General features: G+C 38.2%; 2 protein-coding genes and 1 long non-coding RNA gene across 4 annotated transcripts; 1 reads left to right on the top strand and 2 right to left on the bottom strand.

The window, feature by feature from the left end:
- Positions 1–1,140: 1,140 nt before the first annotated feature.
- On the top strand, positions 1,141–3,150 carry LOC107805221 (glycine cleavage system H protein, mitochondrial-like). Its single transcript, XM_016629217.2, has 4 exons — positions 1,141–1,342; positions 1,627–1,715; positions 2,444–2,614; positions 2,898–3,150. Exons 1-4 carry the CDS (start codon positions 1,234–1,236, stop codon positions 3,021–3,023), a joined length of 495 nt encoding a protein of 164 aa, XP_016484703.1. The 5' UTR covers positions 1,141–1,233; the 3' UTR covers positions 3,024–3,150.
- Positions 3,151–3,290: 140 nt separating this feature from the next.
- On the bottom strand, positions 3,291–7,615 carry LOC107805220 (7,8-epoxymelianol synthase CYP88A154-like). Of its 2 annotated transcripts, XM_075230508.1 has the most exons (8): positions 7,355–7,615; positions 6,200–6,682; positions 5,216–5,479; positions 5,034–5,123; positions 4,857–4,935; positions 4,669–4,775; positions 4,207–4,331; positions 3,291–4,112 (listed from the first exon to the last, which is right to left on the bottom strand). In XM_075230508.1, the coding sequence occupies exons 2-8, from the start codon at positions 6,557–6,559 to the stop codon at positions 4,007–4,009; spliced, it is 1,131 nt and encodes a 376-aa protein (XP_075086609.1). In that variant the 5' UTR covers positions 6,560–6,682; positions 7,355–7,615; the 3' UTR covers positions 3,291–4,006. The 2 variants fall into 2 exon arrangements, with proteins under 2 accessions (XP_075086609.1, XP_075086610.1); XM_075230509.1 differs by having other exon boundaries at positions 6,200–7,615.
- A 3,063-nt stretch (positions 7,616–10,678) lies between these two features.
- LOC107805222 (uncharacterized) lies at positions 10,679–14,093 on the bottom strand. The gene is made up of 2 exons (XR_001652378.2): positions 13,982–14,093; positions 10,679–11,219 (listed from the first exon to the last, which is right to left on the bottom strand). It is a non-coding gene; the product is annotated as an uncharacterized LOC107805222 (long non-coding RNA).
- Between the last annotated feature and the right edge of the window lie 11,825 nt (positions 14,094–25,918).

Genomic DNA, 25,918 nt, shown 5'->3' with positions numbered 1-25,918 from the left:
ACACATGTTATGTAAGGTCAGCGATGAAGGGGTTTTAATACGAGCGACAATATAGTTCAGGGGATTTTGAGGACATCGAATAATTTAAATAGAAAATTGACAAAAATATAATAGTTTAAGAGGGTTTTAGAATATTAACTCTTTTAAGTTTTAGTGGACTGTATTACTTGATATATGTGCCGGTAAGAGATAATAAATATTGATGAAATAGCCTAAATATGTACAAGTTATCGGATACCATTTATAAATATAATATAGTTTACAATCATTTGGATCACAAACTGATATTATTAGGAAAGATTAAAGTATGATACTTAATGTCATAGTCCATAGTGGTCCCATGTTGCCCTTGTGTAGCCTAACAAAAGGATAACACTTCTTGTGGCTCGCCACTCATTTCTAAAGCAGAAGATTTAAGGCTTACCCTTTCCAGTTATTTTTTAGGTACTCAAAGCCACTCAATGGTGTAGCCTAAAGGTAAATAAAGTGAGTAAAGATTATGAAATATCAAGAATCAAATTTTAACAAAGAAAAAAAGTTTTTGGTTATTTTTTTTTATTTGCTTAAACTTAGTTTAGTTTAGCTGATGGTTTATCGAAAACAAGCTCATAAGGTGTGCGTACATACTATATTCCTCAGGCCCCATTTATGGGACTATACTTGGAGTTTTTTTTTTATTGTTGTTGTTGTTGTTGCTTAAACTTGATGGATAGAGCTATCGGGTACTCGCAGGGGCGAAGCCATCTTTTGCTAAGGGTGGTCAATTGATCACCATTCGTCGAAATATTACGAAAAATACACTGTGTATATAAATAAAATATTAATTTTAGATGTATATAATATATATTGAACACTCTTTGTCGGAAAATTGTTTTACTTCTTTCAAGTCTGAATACCCTTAAAAAAATTTCTAGCTTCGTCACTGAGTACTCGTTCGTAGGATTTAACTGGTATTCAGTGAATCAGTCAAAGAGCACGCTAGCCGGAATATCACTTGGTATAATAGAAAAAGAAAGGTACTCAAGGTTGCATTCCCTGTTTACATTTGCTAACATGTTATAACAAGGTATTTTCAGGTTATTAATCTGTCATTACCAAAAAAGATATAAAGCATTTTGGTCCCTGACTTTAGGATGAGGCTTTCATTTTACACCATTCAATCTTAGATAATAAAAACCAGAAGTATATAGCAGTAACCTTTCACTCCCTTTTGTGACATTACTAGAGAGAAAAATGGCTTTGAGAATGTGGGCTTCTTCAACAGCCAATGCATTGAGAGTATCCACTGCCTCAAGAGCTAATCTTTCCCCTGCTTTTTCAATCTCTAGATGCTTTTCTACTGGTAACTTTTTCAATCCAATAAGCTCCTTTTTTTCATTCTCACTGAGTAAACATTGATAAGGAACCTTGGCGTAAGTGGTAAAGTTGCTGCCATGTGACCAGATGGTCCAGTGTTCGAGCCGTTAAAATAGTCTCTTGCAGGAATGGAGGTTAAGGCTACCCTTGTGGTCCTGCCCTTCCTCTAACTACACGCATAACGGGAGCTTAGTGCACTGAACTGCTTTTTTTAAGTAAATATATTTAAAAAATTTACATTAAGTTTCTTGAAAATCTTGGTTTTTGTAGTTCTTGATGGTCTGAAGTATGCATCTTCACATGAATGGGTGAAGCATGAGGGTTCAGTGGCAACAGTTGGAATCACTGATCATGCTCAGGTTCTTCTTATCTTCAGTCCATATGCATAGTCTCCCCCCCCCCCCCAAATAATTGAGATATCCCCGAGAATCAGGTGGTGCATAGCTTGAAATTCGGTGGATAATAGGCTTTTCCCTCTATCTTTTTCCACTTAAATACCACGTTTTTTGTCCGCCATAGACTTGCAATCATATTGAAAAATATGAGGAGCTGATATATTGTCCGGATTCTTCAAAAATGTCGCGGGGTGTGTGTCTGATCTTCCAAAACTAGTACATTTTTGGAGGATTCGACACGGGTGCAACAACATTTTTTGAGAGTCTGAGCAACATACGGAGCTCACTTGGAAACCATGATAAAAAAGAAAACAGGAAACCATGAATATGAAAGAGTTCAACTTGTATGCATTGACAATGTGAAAGAAACTTTACACTATCATATCACCTAACACACGACTGCAAGTAATCATCCTCAAAAAATGGGATTAATGATCTAGAAAATAAGGTAGATTAATGGCAACTACTACATTGATAGTGTAAAAATCTTTACACTTTCAGCATATATAGGTTAAATAATAGAGGATGCTATTAACAGAATGCAAATGTGAAGTTGTAAATGCATTCAACAGAGGTTAGTCTTAAATCATACAGCACAAACCAATCCATTTACATTGTTTGAAATGACTTGCATTTAGAGTTATTCTTAATCTGGAGATAGAAATTGACCTTCAAACATGAATGTTTTTCAGGATCATCTTGGAGAAGTAGTGTTTGTGGATCTACCAGAAACTGGTGCTGCTGTTTCACAAGGAAGCAGTTTTGGTGCTGTTGAAAGTGTGAAAGCTACCAGTGACATTAACTGTCCAATCTCGGGCGAGATTGTTGAGGTCAACACAAAGCTCACTGAAACACCTGGTTTGGTAAATATTACTCCAACTATTTCTTGTTTTCTTTCTTTCATTCTCCTTGTGACCTATAGGTCAAGGGTTCGAGCCGTGGAAGCAGTCACTAATGCTTGTATTAGGGTAGACTGTCTATATCACACCCCTTTGGGTGCAGCTCTTCCCTGACCCTGTGTGAATGCAGGATGCTTTGTGCACTAGGCTGTCCTTTTTTTCCTTCATTCTCTTCTTGGTGAAATGACAATGTCGTTCTCCTTATGACCTTTTTCGATGTTTTCTTGATCACCTTTTTGCTATCAAGGTTAACTCGAGTCCATATGAAGACGGGTGGATGATTAAAGTGAAGCCGAGCAGTCCATCCGAGCTAGAGTCTTTGATGGGGTCCAAAGAGTACACAAAATTCTGTGAAGAAGAGGATAGTCACTAAAACTTGAAGGTGTTTTGTTTATTCAACTTGGACTAACTTTGCCTGGTTAAGGCTGATACTGTGATGAAACTTCCTGTCACTTGTTAAAATTCTACAAAAATCAAAATAACATCCACTTTTCTGGTGTTTTCTTTGCCTTGCGCAGAGTTGTGATGTAGTTTTTGGTTATTAAGATCATCTTGCTCTCTGATTTTTCACCTTCCAATTCTTTCTACGTAGTAATTTTCGCCATGTTAAAGTTGGTAAACAAAAGACTAGCCGCTTAATTATATTACACATAAGTCTTAACAAGAAGAGGAGCCTTGGCATAACTGGTAAAGTTGTTGTTATGTGACCAGTAGGTCACGCATTCGAGCCGTGTAAATTGCCTCTAGCAGAAATGCAGAATAAGGATGCGTACAATAGACCCTTGTGGTTCGTCCCTTCTCCGTACCCCGCGCATAGAGGGAGCTTAGTGCACCGGGATGCCCTATAAGTCATAACCAACTTGAATTTTGTCCTTATATTTGATAATTCCCTCAACACTTCTACTTGTTACTGGTATACTTCTTCCTTAGGGAGAACTATTCACTTGTTATAGTCTTCCAAAGTTGGACGATAACCATGTAATCTGAAGGGGGTAATTAACTTGAATAATACAAACAAATTGAAGACTTATAGCTAACAGACATACAAGCAGGTCTAAAATGCCCTACAACAACACAAGGAAAACATGGTACACAAGTTAAATGAATCTTTTTCTTTTGATAATGGTGGTGTGTCCTGAAATGAGCTTAACTGGAGTTACATTGTCAGTCGGTGAGGATTCATATAGCCGACCCCAACTTGTTTGGGATTGAGGCGTAATTTTTTTTGTTGATAAATGTGGCATCAACGAGCTTGTGAGCACCTCACTATTCCATCGAGTACCACCAATGAAATAGATTTGTTTGTAGACAAGAATGTGGTTTAGGCTCAACATGAAATAGAGAAAGATGCAATGATTATTGACATGATGTTGAGAGCTTCTTGAGTCTTGCAAGACAATTATCAGTAGGACTAGGAATCGGTAGATACGCCACCCTTATTTCTGGATTAAGCCGCTCAAGCCTGCGCAGAACAAATTCAAGCCAATTATGCCTAATTCTTAACTCAATTATATCATGTGGAGTTGCAGAACTCAATGTGTTTATAATGTTAATACCTATAGTAAAGAAGAAAATAGTGAAGAAATACTGAAACTTCAAGCCTAGCCAACTCTGCTCCGGGGCACAACCGGGGGCCTGCTCCAAAGGGAAGAAAGGCGCTAAATGGCTTTGTCTCATGAGCCTGTTAAGAATCAAATGTGTAACTTCCTTAGCCATAAAACTTAGTATATCATGTAACCATGACCAAATCTTGGTTTTATCATCCATCTTAGGATGAGTATAAAATGGCAGTCCGGTGCACTAAGCTCCCTCTATGCGTGAGGTTCGAGGAAGAGCAGGACCACAAGGGTCTAATGTACGCAGCCTTACCCTGCATTTCTGCAAGAGACTGTTTCCAGAGCTCGAACCCGTGATCTTTTGGTCACATAGCAGCATCTTAGGATGAGTATAACAAGTGGAAAATTCACTCTAAAGGAAGAAGAAACCAGTAACAAATAGAAGTGCTACTTAATACTTACATCCCATCTTAAAGGATTAAACTCTTTGGGGTTCACATAATTGTTAGGATCCAAATGAACTTGCCTAATCCAAGTCAATACCTTCCATCCTTTCGGTATGGTGTACCCTACAAAATTTACATAAGACATCTTATTTGCTCAAAATTTGCCAAAGGAAGGTGAACAAGAGAAGAAAAGATGAAGTTTACCATTCATGTTGATGGTCCTTTTCGCGTTTCTATAAATCGCTAAGGTGATATTAGAACAACGTAGAGTTTCATCAATCACCTTGAATATAAACACAATCTATGTCAAAATTCTTGAACTTTAAAAGGTCTCTTATGAGTTATGACTTGCTTGCATTTTCGTACGACTAGATTATTTACCTTGGTTAGATATTTCATCTGTCTAATCTCGTCGTAGCTTAGATTTTTATCAGAATGCAGCCTATTCTTAACAATTTCCTGTTGTTCCTCCTGAAAATATAGAATTTCTTAGCATCACTTAACTAGTCAAACATTAATAAGGTTCATATACCTGCATCTCAAATAAGATTACTTGTTATTACCTTAGCTTTTTGGAAGAATTCAGGATGTTGTTCTAAGTACATAATAGCCCATGCTGTAGTATGAGCAGTAGTTTCATGACCTGCAAATGCATACACAATTAACAAGTCGATGATCTCCTCATCGCTTAATCTTTTGCCTTCCTCGTCTTCAATGCACATAATCAAATCCACCATATTGCACTTTACTCTTGATTTATCCCTCATATTCATGACTTTTCTTTCATCTATTACTGATTGAAATATCTTGATTAAGTTTGCTCTAGCCTAGTGCCACAACAACAGAAGGGAACACAAGTTAGTGATTAAGAAACAAACATCAGCTTTAACCTCTTAAAATTTCATAGGAGTGCAGTTTTCCCTTTTCTCTAATAGGGGAAGTGCAGGGGCAAATGCTTATTCTTCGACTTTGGGTGTTTGGTATGATGGAAGTCATTTTCTGAAATATGGCTTATTTTCCGATGTCCTGGAGAATGAAAAATATTTTCCGGAAAAAAATATATTTATTAAAGATTGATAATTTTATTACCAAACCGGATAATGTTCTGATGAAAATTTTGAGTATTAAAGATTGATAATAATGTCTAATGTGTTGGTTAGAGCAATGATATGAAGTTACGAGTTGAGATAGTTGTAAAGGAAAATGACTTCCGTCCAAAGTGATAACAAGATCTGCTTACTCCCTCATTTAACAAGATCGTGATGACAAGTGGCCTTTTACTGAACCTCGATCAGCTTAAACTTGAAACTGCCTCAAAAGTAAATAGATCCCGACATACTTTCTGAAAATATGTTTCTCTATATCAAACACACCCTCAAACTCTATATATTATATATTGTGAACTTTCAAAAACTATATATCGATACTATAGTACTCACCCATTGTCACATATGATTAGTGAATGCGGTGGTACTTTGCGCCCACTGACTTAAAATTTTGTTTCTGTCTCTAGTAAAGGGTGTATAAAAATGGGAGATAGATCTAACCTTGAATGCCCTATGATAAGCAAATCCAGGGAGATTGATAGGTAGAGCCATAAAACCATGTGAATAAATTTTGTACACTTTTTCCACCATATCTAACCATTTGGGATCAATTTCACTACCCATCATAATTCTTATAATCACTTCAAATGTAGCCTTCTTCATTTTACTTACAAACTCAACTGGTTTTTCTCCTATTTCAGCCCATTTTTCATATGAACTCTTCACAACTTCCTCAATTAGACCAAGATACAATGACAATGCCTGTTGACCTTTAATTGGAGCTGTTGTTATTCGACGAAGACGCTTGTGTTCTTGATTTGTAATTCCATGTAATGCTTTCTTTCCAATTAGATTTAACATTCAGGCCAACCCAACTCAAAGTTTTCATTATCCATCAAGATTTTCCTGCATATTTCTGGTTTTGTGACAATGATGCTTGGCATTCCAAACATAAATGCCTTGTACATTCCTCCTTGTCCATACCTTCATTATATTTCATATTTTTGACCAAATAATAAAGATTGTTAGATTGCTATCACTAAAGAAATCAAATCAATCTAGTTAAGCCAATAGCAAAAAGAAAGGAAGAAAGAAAGGGAGCAACGGAGCAACCGTAAAGTTATTTATGTGTGACCTATAGGCCACGTATTCGAGCCGTGTAAGCAGCCGCTAATGCTTGCATTAGGATAGGCTGTCTACATCACATACCGGGTTCCTTCGTGATGCCTTGCGCACCGAGTTGAATTTTTTTTTTTTAATATAAAAGAAAGGAAGAAATATTCAAATTTACCCCTCTAATGTACGAAATATCCTATTTTATCCTCCGTTATACTTTGGTTATTAGCAACTTGTTTCATATTTATCCTTAACTTGAACGATGCTATAGCGTGCACTAGATGAATTCTACATATTAAAATAATTTGAGAAAAAGTTTCAAATTTACCAATCTACTTTTGGTTGGTTTAAAATTATCCTCGTTATACGTCAAATTAGAGCTCCGTCTGGGTCAACGAAAACTACAATACGATTTGCGGACCGCAAGGATATGAAAGTACATAAATGAGGGCAAAATTAAAATACTCATATAGTAGATGATGTTTTTTTTAAAAATATCTTTTTCCTAAAAGAAGAGGATAATTATGGTAGGAGACATACCTAGAGGTAAAGTAAGAGATAAATGAATCAGGATCACCATATTTGAAAGTAGTAAAGAAAGTGAACATATTCCCAATAAATGGCCAGCTCATGTCACCTGGAGGTATGCAGTAGTACTTGTTTGAACTAAATTTGCTAGTGTAAAACCAGTCATTTGCTCTCTTTAGCAAACAATAAATGGTAAAAATCCCAATTGCCAAAACTGTGAAAAAAATGGATCCTAAATCATACTCCATTTTCACTATTTAGGCAAACCAAGAAAGTTTTTGCATGCAAAATATAAATATGATTCAGTTGGTTTTATAAAGAGTACATCACATTCAGAGCAGTTTTCATAAATTAGACGGCAGATAATGACATTATGTTTGGACACATATATTATATTGTTTAATATGGTGTCATCTGCCGCTTCACCAATTTTTTTATTTATTAAATGTATATATGTACACAATTATATATATATATATATATATATATATATATATATATATATATATATATATATATATATATATGCTTGTCCAATGTTTGGTGTTGTGAGAACTCTCCAGCTTTAATAGTTTTATTTGAAACCCACAACCTCAAATCCAAACCAATGTACTAGCTCAATGGGATACATGACAACGATCTTTGTTGTTTAATGCTACAACACGACGTAGCTTAGAGGCGAACTGAGGATTTAAATTTAATTTGATCTTTAAAGTTTTAAGTATTGGAGTCATTTTTTCTTATAACTATAGTGTCCAAGTTAGTTTGCGTGCGCCTCGACTGATTCCACGGGATACTTGCCACCTACTACCAAAATTATGCAGAAGCAAAATTAGGATTTCAAGCTTATTAGTTCGGAATTCTAGAGCATTTGAGTTATTGAGTTCTAAATTATTAAATTGTAAATAATCAATGAATTGTTCAAGACAAATACAAGGTTTGAACCAAAGCTACTGGGTTCGCTGAACCCGTAGCTAGAACACTAGCTACGCCCCTAAAAACAGGTAACATGTAATTCTATCCACCAAAACTTGGACGAATGAGAAGAAATCACTTAGTGTTTTTTTTTTGCCTCCACTGGGATTGAACCTGAAACCTCATAGTTCTCACACACTTCACTTTTGTTCAATGCTACAACCAGTGGCGTATGCACCTTATACCATGCGGTGTCACGGAACACCACTTGGTCAAAAAGAGTTACTAAATATTTATAAGAAAAATAAAATATTAGGAATACGTATAGACAATGACACTGTTTGTCATTATAGTGATCTATTTATATATATTCATTTTTCTAATTATGACACCGCTTACATAAGATCCTATGTACGCCACTGGCTACAACATGATGTAGAGGTTACAAACGATCTTTGTTGTTTAATGCTACCAGATGCAGATCTAGAATTTTAATTTTATGTGTTCAATATTCAAAATTTTTAGCATTGAATCCATTATATTTTTAAAGTTATGAGTTCATATCTATTATTTTCTATACATAAATTTATATTCTATGGCGAAAGTACTAGATTCAGTTGAACCCGATAACTTTATGTTGCATCCGCCCCTGAATGCTACAATACGATATAGAGACGAATCGAGTATTTAAATTTGATTCGATCTTTTAAAGTTTAAAGTACCCCGGAATTGTGAAGCCGGCTCGTACTGTCGATGCATGTGTTAGTCTTGTCCTCTCCGTCTTATATTTAATTTTATCCAATATGGAAAGGCCAAAAAAAAAAGGCGTTAGCAAAAGATTAAACGGCAACCGTAATTGACTATTTGACTTATTCTTTGACAGAATTATTATATTTTGAGTGCCGCACAGCTAACCAATAATTTTCTTATTTGATTTGGGTCGATTTTTTTCTAAAAATAATTAAATCGATTTTTTAAATTTCATAACTAAATCAAACCAATTAAGTTAATTTTTTATTAAAATTTTACAATTTTTTCAATTTTTTGTCGGTTGTTTCTTAAATAGAGACCAAGGTGGATTCATGTGTAACCAAATTTTCGTAGTCTTTTTCTTTTTTGCCACAACAAAATAAAAATTATTTGGATGGCGACACATATTTAAGGTGTGCATAAAGTCATCTAAACCCACTATTTTTTGCTCGAATCACTTTTGCATGTGTGAAATATTTTTAAATCACATTCTGAATCTGTAGAAAAGCGAAAGTTTCTCCATTTTCGAAACTCGGTAGGTTGGTCTGTCTGTTTCCCATTTTGGTAAACATTGCAACAAAATATGAACTTTTGCACACTTATGAGCCACAAGTTATCTTACAATGTGCCAAGTATTGATTTTCTAATATCATTATATTCTGATCATAATAACCTTAGAGCACTTTTCCTTTATAAATTTTGTCTAACCAATGAATACTCCTCTCCACATTATTTAGAACTTGATGTGCTCCTACTTCAAAATCTGTGCAACATCTAACAGTCTGCTTTCACTCTTCTCCACTCATATGATTATCATATCCCAAACAAACATTAAGGGCCAACCAAACACTACAATACGTCAAGATATACTAATAATTTATGAAATTTTTAGTTGAAATTGTTTCATGTCAAAACTACCTACTCTTAGTCTGATTTTTAGCCGTAGCCAGCTCGAACCACCTCAGCCTGGTTTGCCGTTCTAGAGGACCCTGAACAAGAAGCGACAAAGATATCTGATCCAGACACTGCTAAACCACGAGAGATTGTTCATCAACAATTTTGAAAAGTCAAGTAACTTTGTGACTTTAGATTAGGGTAAGGTTGTGTACAATAGACCCTTGTAGTCCGGCCCTTCCCAGATCCCGCGCACAGCAAGAGCTTAGTCCATCGGGCTGCTCTTTAAGTAACTTCGCGACCTTCGATTCAGGGTAATGTTGTGTACAATAGACCCTTGTAGTCCGATCCTTCCCCAAACCCCGCGCATAGCGGGAACCGGTGGCGGAGGCAGGATTTCCGTTGAGGGGGTTCAAACAAGGAAAAAGTTATAAAATTGAAAGAGGTTGTGCGCAGTGGGAATTGAATAGTGACCTCACAAAGATTTTGAACCCCTTGACTATTGAGCTATGCTTTTGGGCTATATCAAGGGGATTCAAAATATAATATATATAAATAAAAAAAATAGATTTTACATTACATATACAATGTAATTTTTCGGCAAAAGGGGTTCGGGTGAACACCCTTCCGCCCCTCTAAATCCGTCCCTGACGGGAGCTTAGTGCACCGGGCTGCCCTTTAAGTAACTTCGCAACCTTAGATTCAAGGTCCATGTCTCTAACATTGAAATGACAACTGAAGCAAGTAACAAAGTAAAAAACAGAACACATTAGAATGTCTGTGGCAAGGTGCATGTAATTTGCCAATTCACTTTTATTAATAATACACCCTTGTAGGAAGTAAACATAATGTATCTCACACCTAAAGGCAGATTTAACCACACCCCAGAACAAGGATTTCAATCACAAGAACTAAACAAACAACCACAAATACATAGAACTGGAAGTGCATCGGGCTGCGCTTTACGTATGGTTCACCTCATAAGGCGAGCTTTATGATACAGAGAGCGATGACTTATTAGCGAGCAACTATAACTATATGCTAGCTGCAAACTTCACATATAACCATTACACAGAACAGCAACCTCTGAAGATTGAGTACGAGAAATGGACATTAATTCCGACCTGAAATCCTCAGTTCCGTGACTTCCCTCCCTTGAAGCCACTATAGTTTCGTTCGAGCTGCAAGAATTCTCTACAAATACTATATCTGGTAACGAGTTAGATAAAGCGATGAGCAATTCACGTGCCACCTCGAAAGGAGCCTCCTCTCCAAGTGCTCTATTTGCCATAAAACTGTAAATCCTTCCACCTGAAATCTGAAACAACTAGTTGGTTCATACATTTTCTAAATGTAACATCCACTTTAAAGCTACAACAACAACAAACCCAGTGTAATCTCACAAGTGGAATGTGTGGAATAGTGTGTACGTAGACCATGGAATGTAGAGAGGTTGTTATCAACTTTAAAGCTATAAGCTAAAATTTGGTTCTTTCAAGTTTAAAGAGGCATGATGAATGATAACCAATAGAAGTGCTATCTCAAAAGCTAGTAGTTAGCTAATGCCCCAAAGCAATAATACTCGTCTCTTAATGTTCTATTGTCCCGCTACAGCAACAACCTATGTTGCACGGGCTCTCAGAAAATAATGCCGGGTGCGTGTAATAATGTAATTTTGGAGGATCCGATACGGGTGCAACATCATTTTGGAGAGTCCGTGCAACATAGGCAACAACAACAACAATATACCACGTGTAATCCCACAAGTGGGGGTGGTAGGGAGGGTAGTACGTACGTACGCAGACCTTACCCCTACCTTGTGCAGGTAGAGAGGCTGTTTCCGCTAGAGTCTAGACCCTCGGCTCAAGGAGAACCATTGCCCCGCTATAGCACTTACACAAACTATTCACCATAATACTTTCAAGAATGGTCAGCCATTGGAGAAAATATTTTCAAGAAATGGCCAACAATTCCTGCTTGAAACAGTAACTATATGTGAAGGAAATGACTAGAAAGCATTGATGTCGACAACATGATGGTTCACCTTAACAGTAAAAGAAACATTCAATAGAATCATTAAAGGCACATAATAAGTAAATTATACTATATTAGCGAAGGCATATAATGACTGGAGTTACTGGATTCTGATTGACTTAGTACTTCCTCTGTTTCAATTTATGTGAACTCATTTAATTGGACATGGAGTTTAAGAAAAGAGAGAAAACTTTTGAACTTGTGGTGTAAAATGAGGCACATTTATTTTGTATGGCTATAGTAGAGAAGGATCTAACTTGTCTCCTTTGAGTTTATACCAGATGATATAAGTTCAACCATAAACACTTGTTCCTGTTTTCCTCCCTTTTTAGTCAAAAGGTATGTCCAATGTTATGATGAACTTCTGTTATATTTTTACAACATAAACTCCACTCATGTAAGTTTCACATAACATAGTCGGTTCCAAGCCCAAATAAAGAAAGAAGGTTGCGATAAGTTGACAACCAGCATAAAAAAATTAATCTTCTGAATGCCAACAGAACGGATACAGAGGATTCATATAGCAAACCTAGTTGGGATTGAGTCGTAATAATTTGAAATACAACTACAACATAAGCAAATAACGTCATTTTTGCCCCAAGACAAAAGCTGATGGATGGAGGACTACTTTTAAGAAGGCGACTTATAATTAGCATAACACATAACCTAAAATGAAGCATGTTTAACTCAAGACAATCAGACGAGAAGAGGGGTGTTATAATGAGCAATAGATGCTTTATGTTTGAAAAAGATTAGGAAAATGCCAACCATATCTTCCTACATTGCCTAGAGGCAAAAGAGTTATAAAGCCTGATTTTTTTAAAAACTTATTTGCCTAGAGGGGAACAAGATTCATAAGAAGAGTAGCTTTGGGAAACCTTCTTCATGCATTTGTTTGGATTAAAGACTTGAGTTTAATTGTTACACCACTCATTGAAGGATAAGTGTGAGTTCTAGGGAAACTTTGGATATTTTATTTCTCAACCTTTTCAGACTTGTTTCAAAATTTCATTATATACACGAAGCGGGGTACTTCTACGTTATCGACCCTTACTAAAATTGCATTTCTTGTTGTAAAGTCGGCTCAAAAGAACCTCAAATTTGTTTTCGAAAACATAAATTAACATAATTGACTACTTGAGCCTAACTCAACCCCAAAAACTAGCTCATAAAGAGAGGATTGCCCAAGTCCATATAAGGAGACGACCAACTCATTATCCAACCAATGTAGGACCCTAACCCACTATTAGCCTCTCCCCCGCATGCCCAAACCACCAAGCGTGGACAATATAACACAGGAACCCAAACGAGAACGGACCTGACTCTGGTACCATGTAAGATATGACAGTTGGTCCTAACTCAACTTCAAAAGCTAGCTCAAATATAATTGAATGGATATAGAGAATTCATATAACAGACTCTCAACAGCTTGGTTTTGAGAATTGTTGATTCATATATGATCTTCTTTCCTCCACTTTAATTTCTTTTCTGAGAAACTTGAGAAAAAAATTCCCATGGGGTTTTCTAAAGAACTGGAGTATTTTTCTTTTTAAACTAAGAAATCCCCGAGTGATGCTCCGGTGGATAACGGGCCCATCAATCAATCCTTCTCCACTTAAATAGTATACAGTGTTCGTACCCATGACGTGCGCCTAACCAATACAATGCTAACCAACCCAAGATATGATAGATGTTGTAACTAGTTTCATGTTATTAGCAATAAGAAATCAAATTTTCTCCATAAGCAAAAAAGGAAATACCTTTTCTGGAAAAAAATTTAAAAAGAAAAGATGAGATCTTCCCTTTTCTGTGTATAACTTAAAACCTATACATCGATTTCTTGTTAAACATAGATCCATAATTATCACATTTAGAAATAAAGAGAATATAAGAAAATAACACTATAAATATCTTATGTGTTATATTGATCTTATGTGGAACATTTATAATGTATCATAAAATCGAACTTTCCTTTTGCCAAATCAAATATAAATGATGCCAAATACAGAGAAATTTTATGAAATAGCAGAGAGAGAAAAAGTGTACCTTAAGCGCCTTTGCTATCTATTGATATGGCCTATGTGTTTTGGATTGCATATGTGTGGTCTTTTTTATTTGGATGGGGAAAGTTTACAAATTTGACCAATTCCTATGCTTGATTTTCGGCTAGCTGGCCAAACAAAAAAAAAAAACCTATTTTTGGTAATTTGTAATTTATTATCTCTACCCCTTAGCTATAACAAAATATCACTTAGGTCCTTGTGGTTTTAGATAAATGTCATTTTTAGTTTAATCATCTGATAATGGAGACCCAGACAAATATGGCAAAACAACACAGTATAGTCGCTCTAAAAAATAATAACCGAAAATATATATATATATATTTTTTATATGTTAATGTATAATATAAAGAAAATATACATATTTTTTGTACATAATCAATACATAATATTTGTACATTAACTAACAAATATAATTAATTTTTACTGACCGACCAAATATGTAACTGCCCAGCAAACATCTCGTGGCATATGGCCCATTAAAATGAAACTGCTCTCTACCAAAAGAATTGGATAAATATTAGATATACATTACGCCTCCTTTACGTGGCACAAAAAAAAAATACGACTCTACAATTAAAAAAAAAAACAAAAACAAAAAGCAAAACAACTAAATGGTAATGATAAATATATACTTGAACATGAGTGTTAACCATTGCATGAGCATATGTATATGTAAAATGATTTCTCCTCTGTTGAAATCTATATGAAAATTCATTTTAATATTTTGTAGACACTATTTTATTCACAATTTTACAACTTTCAAGAATCTACATTCATTAACTATTTGAATTTGGAATGTTGTTCTCCAATGTTTTCTCTATCAAATTAGCTTAAACGCTTAATCAATAATTATGTTAATATTTCATTCTGCTACTATTAGTATAATAGACAAGTTAAAAAAAATATTCTTAAGCTTTGTGCTCGACCAAATGGTATAAAACAAAATGTGATGGAAAATAGAACTATAGTGATACTATTATTTCACCTTAATAAATTATAAGGAGGTCTCTATAGTGGAACTGAAATTAGGTATGTCTATTTTCGAAATTTTAAACTAGAGAAGAATGATTATGTGATATATACACGAATCAGAGAGGTAGATGTAAATTACTCCTGGAAAATTGTAACGATTCGGTTGGTCATTTTGAGTATTATAACCCTGTTCTCCCATTTACTGCTCAATTTATATCTTACAATTGATTTATGACTTATCGAGATAGTTGGTTCGGGTCCGAAAGGAATTCGGGGTGAAATGAGACACTTAGTCTCATAATTAAAAATTTAAGTTAGAAAAGTTGACCGGATATGGACCTATGTGTAAACGACCTCGAATTCAAATTCTGATAATTTCAATAGCTCCATATGGTGATTTTGGACTTAGAAGCGTATCCGAAAAATTATTTGGAGGCCCGTAGTAGAATTATGCTTGAAATGCCGAAAGTTGAATTTTTGAAAAGTTTGACCGGGGGTTGACTTTTTGATATCAGGGTCAGAATCCGATTCTAAAAATTGAATTACCTCCGTTATGTTATTTATGGCTTGTGTACAAAATTTGAGGTCAATCAGACGTGATTTGACAGATTCCGGAGTCATTTGTAGAAATTAGAAATTTTAAAGTTCAATAAGCTTGAATTGAGGTGTAATTCATGATTTTAGCGTTGTTTGAGGTGATTTGAGGATTCAACTAAGTCTGTATGATGTTTTAGGACTTGTTGGTATATTTAGTTGAGGTCCCGAGGGCCTCGGGTGAGTTTCAGATGATTAACGGATCAAAAATTGAACTACAACAGCTGGTGCAATTTCATTCTGCTGAAAATTTCTTCTGCCATAATCGAGCCCAGATGCGAGCCCAAAATCAAGTCCAGAAATCGAGCCCAGATGCGAGCCCAGAATTAAGCCCAGAATCAAGCCACGATCGAAGGCAGGGTCGAGGATCTGGATCGAAGCCACGATCGAGCCCAGGGTCGAGGGCCACGATCGGAGGCAGGGTCGAGGATCAAGATCGAAGCCACGATTGAGCCGGGGGTCGAGGGCCACGATCGAAGGCAGGGGTCGAAGACATGATCGAAGGACAGGGTCGAGGGCCATGATCGAGGCCCATGATCGAGGACCTCGATCGAAGGCCAAGATCGAGGCAGAACCGAGGCTATCTAGGCAAGATTATAAAATAAGGACTTCGTCCCATTCGCCATTTTTGACAAATTGGAGCTTGAGGAGAGGCGATTTTTGATAGATTTTCAAGGAAAACTTGAGGTAAGTCCCTTGTGATCATTTCTACTCCATAATATTGAATTATCGTCGAATAATCCGACTAAATTACATGATTTTGAGGTGTAAATCGGAGAGTAGAATTTAAAAATTTGGAAATAAGATTTGTAGATTTGAGGGTCGAGTTGAGGTCGGATTTTGGTAAAATTGATATGGGTAGACTCGTGGTTGAATGGGCTTTCGGATTTTGTAACTTTTGTCGAGTTCCGAGACGTGGGCCCACAGGCGATATTTTTTGAGCTAAAATTCGGATTTTTATGGAAATTAGCATTTTCTTATGGAATTAATTCCAATAAATTTTATTGACCGAAACAAAATTGTGACTAGATTCGAGGCATTCGGAGGCCGATTTGCGAGGCAAAGGCATATCAGAGTAAAGAATTTCACGCTCTAAGGTAAGTAACTGTTTTAAATCTGGTACTGAGGGTATGAAACTCCGAAATTTTATGTCATGTGAATATATTGGAGGTGACGCACATGCTAGGTGACGGACGTGTAGGCGTGCACCAAGGGGATTGTGACTTGGTCCGTCCCGTGGAAACTGTATAGTTGAATAATTTATTGTTAGCTATATGCTCTCTATGTGTTGAAGAAATTTGACTGTAAATCATGTTAGAAATCATGCTTAGGCTATGTTATAGTACTGTTGGGACCCGCAGAGATCGCGTACTTATTGAATTATTTGCTAATTTCTGTCTTGTACTCAGACATGATTTTTCTTGCATATTATACCTCAGTCTTTCTGGATATTTGTTGATACATTATGTTATCTTTGTTTGGGATGACCTTTGTGATTTCTGAGAGCCCGAGAGACTAGAGAGGTTAAGGACTGAGTAAGACCGAGGGCCTGTCGGTGAGGTAAGGATATTATAGCACGTGAGTTGTCCATGCAGGATATTATAGCACGTGAGTTGTCCCTGCAGATTATGGCGCTTGGGCTGTAGGAGCCCCTCCGGAGTCTGTACACCCCCAGTGAGCGCGGGTACTGATCGGGTCCAAACCTACACCACTATTGAGTAGCGAGGATGGTCGATACAGTTTTACCTAACAAGGTCGGGATCGATTTCCATAGGGAGTTAATTGATTTGGAATTAGGTTTATATCTAAGTCTAGATGTGTGTATTGTTCCTAATTACACCTCCAAACATGATGGTGTTGGTTCTACTTCTAATTCTATTCTATTGTATGCAATGATTAAAGCTAAGTACAATATTTTTTATGTTGGTTTTCAAGTGTTTAAAAAGGACTAGGGTAGTGACTTTCGCCTAGGTGAACATCTAACGGATAGTAAGAATCTAGGGAAAGCTTGATTAATTTGGGATCGTAATATTGCTATCACACCAAAGTACTCACTCTATACCTTTCGGTAGGTTGATTGATTTTGCCCAATTTGGCTTTCTCAAGTACAAATGGGTATTCGTGTAATACACGTAATATTAGCTCAAGTCGGGTATTACTATATCTAGGTTTAACCCTTTTTATTGGAGCTAACAATTTCTTGAGTTCACCCAAATTACTTGTTAGCCTAGTTTTTCTGGACTTAGTCCCTCTTTCTCAAGAAGAGCCTAAGTCACAAAGGCATGAATCAGTGTTTGCAACTACTAATTCTACAATTCTAGCATGAGCTAGGCTAAATATCACTAACCCATAAACAATCAAGCCCTAAAATTCAAGACCCATTAAATACCTATACTAGGGTTGGGTCACAACCCTAGCTATGAGTCTAGCTACTCATAATAATAGCAGAAATCAAAGATAAGGAGAAGATATAATCCACAATACTAAATTAAAAGATGAAAATCTAATGTTATAAGGTAAATCTTGTACAAAATTGCCCAAAAGGGAAAACTTAGTCGTCTCACGTACTCAGCAAAGACATAACATGACCTAAAATGGATAAAAAGATCTATTTATACTAAACTGCAATTTCTGGACAAAAATGCCCCTGCGAAAGTTTTGCGGCCGCATAATTCTGACAGCGGCCGCACACTTGCTTTCCCGGTCGCGTAATTCTGACCGCGGTCCGCGTTTCTTCACATCTAGACTTGGGTTGAACCTTGTTTCGCGGACCGTATAATTTCTATCGCGTCCGCGTGAGAGGCTTCGCGGCCGCGTAACTTTGACGCGGACCGCCCTTCTCATTTTTTCTTGAATCATGCACTCTCTGAACCTTAGAAACCGTGGTCCGTGGAATTCGCATCGCGGCAGCGCTGGTACTTTCGCGGCCGCATCTTCTTGTCGCGGCCCGCGTCCATGTTTGTGCCCAAAACATCTGTGATTCTTCATATCGCGGACCGCGAAATAATGGCCGCGTCCGTGTTGATACTTTCGCGGTCGCGTATTTTTGTCGCGGTCCGCGTTCCACACCTCTTGGCCCAATCTTGGTTTTTGTTCAAGTTTTAACTTCTTTATGAGTTGATTATGGATCCTTTGGCTCATTTTGAACAATCCCTGCAAGCAATCATATTAATTTAGTTTTCGGAAATACCTTCACGCATTTTTGGCCCAAAACACAAGTAAAAGAGAGCAATTAATAGGCTAAAATCCCTACTTATCAACTCCCCCAAACTTAAGCTTTTGCTTGTCTTCAAACAAATAAGGTAATTCCCACCTCCACAAGAAAAAGAAAAAAAAAATTACCCATATCAAGCATCAAGCATCATTTGGGACTAACAATTACCCTCAACACAAATGAATTATCAGCAACATCGTGTTATGCCCTTTTGAGTTCCATAGTTCTAATGTGACACTAGAGCATCAAGAGTTGACTCAATTCATCAAGGAAGCTCTCTCTCTCACGTAGGTCATTGTGGATCCTAAACTCCTCCTCCTTTACTCTCCATGAGCAAATCTCACCTTTTAGAATGTGACCCTCAAAACAAGGATTGTGAAGAAGTGCGCTCATCACTCTCAAAAGAATATCACAAGTCTGGCTCTAAGTACCATAATCTTACCCCTTATGTAAATCACCATTAACGTAAGCTCACTCAACTTGAAATTATATAGGGCTTTAGCAGGGATGTAATGAAGGCTTTTGGGTCAATGTAGGACATAGCGAACTATGATGGTTTCATCTTTCCTTAAGCACTCCATTTTCTCATTTCAGCTCATACTTTCTTGACTCTTTGAGTCATTTTTATTCTTCCTTAGGGGAACTAGAGAGACAAACCGTCACTCTTTCTTACTCACGATAATCATTTTTCTCCTTTTCTCATCATTCCTTGCCTTTCATCATTATGTTCTTTGAATCCCTTCAACCTGTATTTCCTTTTCTTCCTTTTCAATAACTCTTTTTCTTCTTTGAACCTTTTATCACTTTCAGATTACTCGTCTCTCCCCCAAACTTATACTTTTGCCAATTGTTCATCATGAATGCTAAGGAAAGATTGGGTGCCAAGAGAGGGTCATTATAAAACGAAGAAAAACTTGTAATGTGGCTATTGAATGAAAAAGGCTTAGGCTCAAAGGAGTTGACTAGGGATATCATATTGGTAGGCTATGGAATCTTTCAAAGTTCAACTTGGACCAAGGAGAGCCTACAATCATTTCTCAAGTCAAGTTACACTTAGAATTTCTCCTAGACAAACATCTAGGGCAAGTTCTAGACTTATTGGCACGAGACTTGGACTTGCAATTCAATACCTCACCTCTCAAGCCGCTAGATTGTTAAAGAGAACAGAGTCGAGGGCCCGCAACAACCCTAGCTAAGATTGAAAACCACCAATCACTCAAGGAAACCACTCGATGATTGTTTTAGCCAATGCAAGAGTCTAAAGGTCACAACTAGAGCTAATCTCTGCCAATCAACTTGTCTCTAACCATGAGGTCGAAGGTAAATATGTTAGTACCAAGTGAAGCCTGCTTGAAACACTTTTATTCATTACGACTATATACACCAAAACAAAAAGAAAACGGGCTCGATACCTTAAGAAGGTTGTCACGCCATCCATCGTTGGGAAGAGTCACCCAGTTCACACAACATCCACCTTTGGAAAGAACCGTGGCATTAAGAAACCAAAGGCTTATTGATCGCGCAGAATGTAAAAAGAAGCTAAAAACTAAAAACTCAAAAAATAAGCTACTAGAGGAAATAAGAAGCTAATCTATTAAGGAAAAATACGAAAGAAGTTATGATGTAAATTACGGAAAGTAAAATGAATATGTACAATAATAGAGTGACACAAATATATACAAAATGGAAATGAATATCTACATCGAATGGTAAAGTTATATACATACCAAAAGTGAAAAATAACAAAAGTGAAACTAACGATAAATAAAGGTAAAGAAAAATAGTATCATAATTTTTACATATCAATGTCATCAAATCATAACCAAATCAAAATGGACCCCCCCTCCCCCCAAATAAAAGATAGCATTGTCCTTAATGCTAATATCAAACAGTGAAGGGTTAGAGAGTAAAGAAAACTCCTTATGTGGTCTTTGGCTGCATGGAGTCATCAGCTCCCTCCGGGTCCTCTAACTGGATCTCCAAATCCTCTGACCGGGGGACCACAAACCTTCTAACTAGAGCTCTGTCTGCCTCATGCTCTGCTGCTTGTGCTTCTGGGGCAGTCTCCTCCATAAGCAAGTCAAGTGGGATATGTCCAGCAGTAGTGAACTTCTCTATCTCCTTCTTCAGCTTCTCCACTGACTCCCTTGAGGCCTGAGTCTTTCTCATCTTCTTTACCTGCTTGCCTAGATTTTTGATCACCTTGCCATGAGTATCCAAAGTCTCCAGGATCTTCGTTTGGTTGTTCAGGAGCTTCTTCTAGTTGGCCAGAAGCTCTGTCAATGAATCCTCCACTGATGGAGGTACCTGAAGCTGTGCTGGGGCGGACTGTGCTGCTAATGCACTGGATAAGACAGACAACTTTGATGTAGCTACCTGCATCTAGTTATTGATGCTGGATAAGGTCTGAGAAACCCACAGTGCAGTTTGGGGGTAAGTAGAAGATGAGGGCACAGATATTGGCATAGTGATGGATGGCCCGGATGAAGGAGGAGGCATGGCAGCTGAAGGTCCCTCTGCTGTGGAAGGCTCTGACCCGGTGGCCACTACCCTTGGCTCTTCAGACTGGCCAGTGGAGGTAGTGGCTTTACCCTTTGCTTTAGGGTTGTCCGGTCCTTGAAGGCTATACCAGGAGAAAGGTTTCTTCGGCTTCACTTTTATGTCATAGTGCCTACCCTCTACCCTTTGGTCCTCGAGATACATAGTGATGAAGTTGGGGTAGGGGTAGGACCTTTCTTCTTTTCCGGTTCCTTTGGAGATGTGGTGGGACATGAGGTTCCCTACATTGATTGGATACCCCACCATGATGGAAGATATTAGGATCGCCCGGGAGAGTGGGATGTCACTATCATGGTGGCTAGGATCAAGCCGGTTGCATACAAATGTGCACCACCCTTTTGCTTCAAAGCTTAGGGTGTTTCTCGCGATTGAGACTCCAGTTGTGAGCCAGGCCGGTGTTGTCCCTGAGATGGCTATTACTTCCGCTAGCCAAGGCCGGGTTGCTTCATCGAGGGCCATCTTCTCCAAATACTGTACAGCTTTCACATCCTCAAAACCGGCATAGTGGTTCCGTCAAACCGTATCTTCAAGTTTTGTACCTTTGTCACAGTGGTGCCCTTTTTGATGTGGGCAACATTTGCGTAAAACTCCTTGACAAGGTACTCATTTGCATCTGGAACCATGCTGGTGAAGTACTTCCACCCTTTTCGCTCCTCAAACTGTCTCTTGACATTTGGATTGTGAGGAAGGATGTCTCTTTCTATAAACTGTCGCTCAAGGATGAGGACGTTTGGGGCCACCATTCCCGGAATTTGAAGTATGATTTCTCACTCACGAATCTATCCGCCCACACCTCGGGTTTCCTTGATCTAGCAAGATCACCCACATTGGTATCACCCCTTCTCCCGTCATCCGGGAACTTGTCATCCTCATCTACATCAATAGGAGCAGCTGTTGAGGCCGGAGTTGCAGCATGTGGGGAAGATGGCTTCGATGCCTCACTACCTCCCCCTAAGCCATCAGACGACCCAGAAGAGGAGGTAGTTTCATCGATTAGGCGAAAAGGTTATGATTGGGCCTCTTGTCGAGGTTGTGTAGATTCCCCCTCAGAAATCTCCCGGGATGGGAGATATTCACTTGTGTCTGATGAATCGACAGGAGGTCTAGTGAGGGTTTTCTTTTTGCTGTTGATTCTTTGAGATGCTAAAGGCAAAGCCTGCTTTCCTTTGCCCCGGCCTCGGGAGGAATCTTCCCTCCCTTTTGATTTGTCTACTCCACTACGGGATCATACCATTTTCTGCAACACACAATTAGTGAAAGATAATTAGAATTGGAGTTTAATAATGCCTTAATGCAGTACAGATGAAAGAACAACAGTGCTTCTTAAAATAGGGCATTGCGGACCGCAAAAAAGTGGACGCGGCCGCAGAATGCCAGGTTCAGACTACTGACTCTCTGATCTTGGACACACGTGGACCGCGAAAAATTAGACGCGGCCGTGAATGACCAATCGCAGATCGCGAAAAAATGAAAGCGATCGCGAAAGCAGTTAACAGACTCTTTTAAGTTCACAAGCGCGGACCGCGAAAACTTGAACGCAGACGCGAAGGACCAACCGCGAACCGTGTAAAATTGACCGCGACCACAAAATTCAAACACGATCAGTACTAAGAACACTGATAACTAGGGTTTTTTTTACTAAGTGTGCAAAAATTAATTCAAATAACCATGCAAAGTTACTAACCCCAGCCCCCATTAGGCATATAAACACTACCCACATGTATTTAAGTATCAATTAAGCATTAATTTAAGATCAATGGCATGCATCTAACCCTAACTAAAAAGAAAAATTAAAATAAAGAGAAAATAAGAAAGAAAAAAAAGAAAAAGATAAAATCACATCATGGAATTGAACATACCAGTTGTAAAATTATAGTAGGAAATGAACTCTTAATGTGAATGAGATGAAAATTTAGCACGAGATGAGATGAACAGTGCTTTTTGTGCGGTGAAACGTTAGGGTTCAAAAACTGTAAAATATTTAAAGAACCCTTATTTATACTAATCAACTATGGAACCCACCGCCTTACCTGAGCGCGGCCACGAAATTCTATCGCGTTCCGCGCTATGTTACCTTATGCAGACCACCTTCAAGCGCATGAGCGCGGTCCGCAGAATATTGGTCGCGGCCGCAAAATTCAACGCGGTCCGCGAAAATTGGAACACGACCGCGATCTCTGGAGGATTTTTGACAGTCCAACTTCAGAGAGTTGGCATTTTTCTCTTTTCAAATATGCGTCCGCGGACAAAAATGTGCTGCCGCGAAATGCTCATGCGGACTGCGGAATTTTGGGCGCGGTCCGCGCACTTCCACACTTAGCCAAATTTTTCCTTGTCAAAATCTTGCACTGCACAACCAGTTCCTACATACACTTCATAACCAGTTAATCCAAAACAATGCCTAATCTAAGAAGAAAATCAAAAGAAAGATAAACATATGGGTTACCTCCCAAGAAGCACCTGATTTAACGGCGCGGCACGACGCATGTTACCCTCATCATTTGAAATGTATCAAGGCCACTACGTGGCTATCATCAATCTTGCCAAGGTAATGCTTCACTCGGTGCCCATTGACTCTAAAGATTTCACCATTTTTGTTTTTCAAATCGAGAGCACCAAATGAAGTTACATGCACCACTTCAAAAGGGTCACTCCACTTTGACTTGAGTTTTTCCGGAAACATCCGTAACCGAGAGTTGAATAGAAGAACCAAGTCACCCTCCTTGAATTCTCTATTCCGGATATATTTATCATGTAAGTACTTCATCTTGTCCTTATACAAGGATGAGCTGGAATAAGCATGAAACCAGAATTCATCAAGTTCATTTAGTTGCTCTACCCGAAAATTGGCAGCTACATCCCATTCAAGGTTCAACTTCTTCAGCGCCCACATGGCCTTGTGCTCTAATTAAACCGGAAGATGGCATGCTTTTCCAAATACCAACCGGTACGGAGACATACCAATTGGAGTCTTGTAAGCTGTACGATAGGCCCATAAAGCATCGTCAAGTTTCCTTGACCAATCAGTCCAGTTTGCATTGACAGTCTTGGATAATATGCTTTTGATCTCCCTGTTGAAGACCTCAACTTGTCCACTAGCTTGTGGGTGATAAGGGGTTGATACCTTATGATTGACACCATACTTAGAAAGTAAAGTGTCGAAGGCTTTATTGCAAAAAATGAGAACCCCCATCACTAATGATAGCTCTTGGGGTGCCAAACCTGGTGAAGATATTTTTCTTTAAGAAAATCACCACACTCCGTGCCTCATTGTTGGGCAAAGCCACAGCTTCAACCCATTTGGAAATATAATCCATAGCAATAAGAATATAAGTATTTCCACGTGAACTCACAAATGGTCCCATAAAGTCGATGCCTCACACGTCGAAAATATCAATCTCAAGGATGGTGGTGAGAGGCATTTCATTCTTCTTGGAAATTCTACCGGCTCTTTGGCACTCATCACAATGCCTAACGAGCTTGCTAGCATCTTTGTACAAGGTAGGCCAATAGAATCCACAGCTTAAGACCTTTGTAGTAGTTCTCGCCCCACCATGGTGACCACCATAGGGCGGGGAATGGCAAGCTTCAAGAACACTCAATTGCTCTTCTTCCGGAACACATCTCCGGATAACACCATCATTGCAAATTTTGAAAAGATATGGCTCGTCCCAATAATAGTCCAAGCAGTCTCGTTTTAGCTTCTTCCTTTGGTTAGATAAAAGCTCATTCGGGACAATGCCGGTCACAAGAAAGTTAGCCACATCAGCGAACCAAGGTATCCCATTCACAGACACGGATAAGAGTTGTTCATCCGAAAATAAATCATTAATCTCGAGGCCATCATGAGGCCTCCCCTCCTCTTCTAAGCGTGACAAGTGGTCCGCCACTTGATTCTCACTCCCTTTTTCGGTCTATAATTTCAAGGTCAAACTCTTGTAGAAGAAGAACCCATCTCATCAACCTAGCCTTAAAGTCCTTTTTACTCATCAAATATTGCAGTGCAGCGTGATCAATGTGCAAAATCACTTTGGTACCCATGAGGTACGGGTGGAACTTTTCCATGGCGAAGACAATGGCTAATAGCTCTTTCTCGGTCACCGTATAGTTAACTTGGACGTCGCTCATTGTTTTGCTTGTATAATAGACCAGATGAAATATCTTGTTGATCCTTTGCCCCAATACCGCTATTACTGCATCGTCGCTAGCATCGCACATGAGCTCAAATGGTAAACTCCAATTGGGTGCGGTAATGATGGGAGTGGTAGTCAACCTATACTTGAGTAGCTTAAAAGCTTTCATTCAATCATCATTGAACACAAACTTTGCATCTTTTTCTAACAACTTGCACAAGAGGTTCACCACTTTTGAGAAATCCTTGATGAACCTTCGGTAGAACCCCGCGTGACCAAGAAAGCTCTCACTCCCTTGACAGAAGTAGGAAGAGGGAGTTTTTAAATCACTTCAATTTTTGCTATGTCCACTTCAATACCGTTCTTTGAGATCTTATGGACGAGGATAATGCCCTCCTCGACCATAAAATAGCCCTTTTACCAATTAAGCACTAAGCTAGTCTCTTCA

Source organism: Nicotiana tabacum, chromosome 15 (genome assembly GCF_000715075.1).
Source record: "Nicotiana tabacum cultivar K326 chromosome 15, ASM71507v2, whole genome shotgun sequence".
NCBI lineage: Eukaryota > Viridiplantae > Streptophyta > Magnoliopsida > Solanales > Solanaceae > Nicotiana > Nicotiana tabacum.
This window is presented reverse-complemented; position numbering and strand designations above follow the sequence as displayed.

Excerpts from the sequence above, each read along its gene's own strand:
- LOC107805221 (XM_016629217.2), top strand. The coding sequence starts at position 1,234 with ATGGCTTTGAGAATGTGGGCTTCTTCAACAGCCAATGCATTGAGAGTA. Across the intron at positions 1,716-2,443 it reads GAATCACTGATCATGCTCAG|GATCATCTTGGAGAAGTAGT; the intron begins GTTCTTCTTATC and ends AATGTTTTTCAG. Across the intron at positions 2,615-2,897 it reads TCACTGAAACACCTGGTTTG|GTTAACTCGAGTCCATATGA; the intron begins GTAAATATTACT and ends TTTGCTATCAAG.
- LOC107805220 (XM_075230509.1), bottom strand. The coding sequence starts at position 6,559 with ATGTTAAATCTAATTGGAAAGAAAGCATTACATGGAATTACAAATCAA. Across the intron at positions 5,124-5,215 it reads AATTCTTCCAAAAAGCTAAG|GAGGAACAACAGGAAATTGT; the intron begins GTAATAACAAGT and ends CTATATTTTCAG. Across the intron at positions 4,113-4,206 it reads TATTTTCTTCTTTACTATAG|GCTTGAGCGGCTTAATCCAG; the intron begins GTATTAACATTA and ends TGTTCTGCGCAG.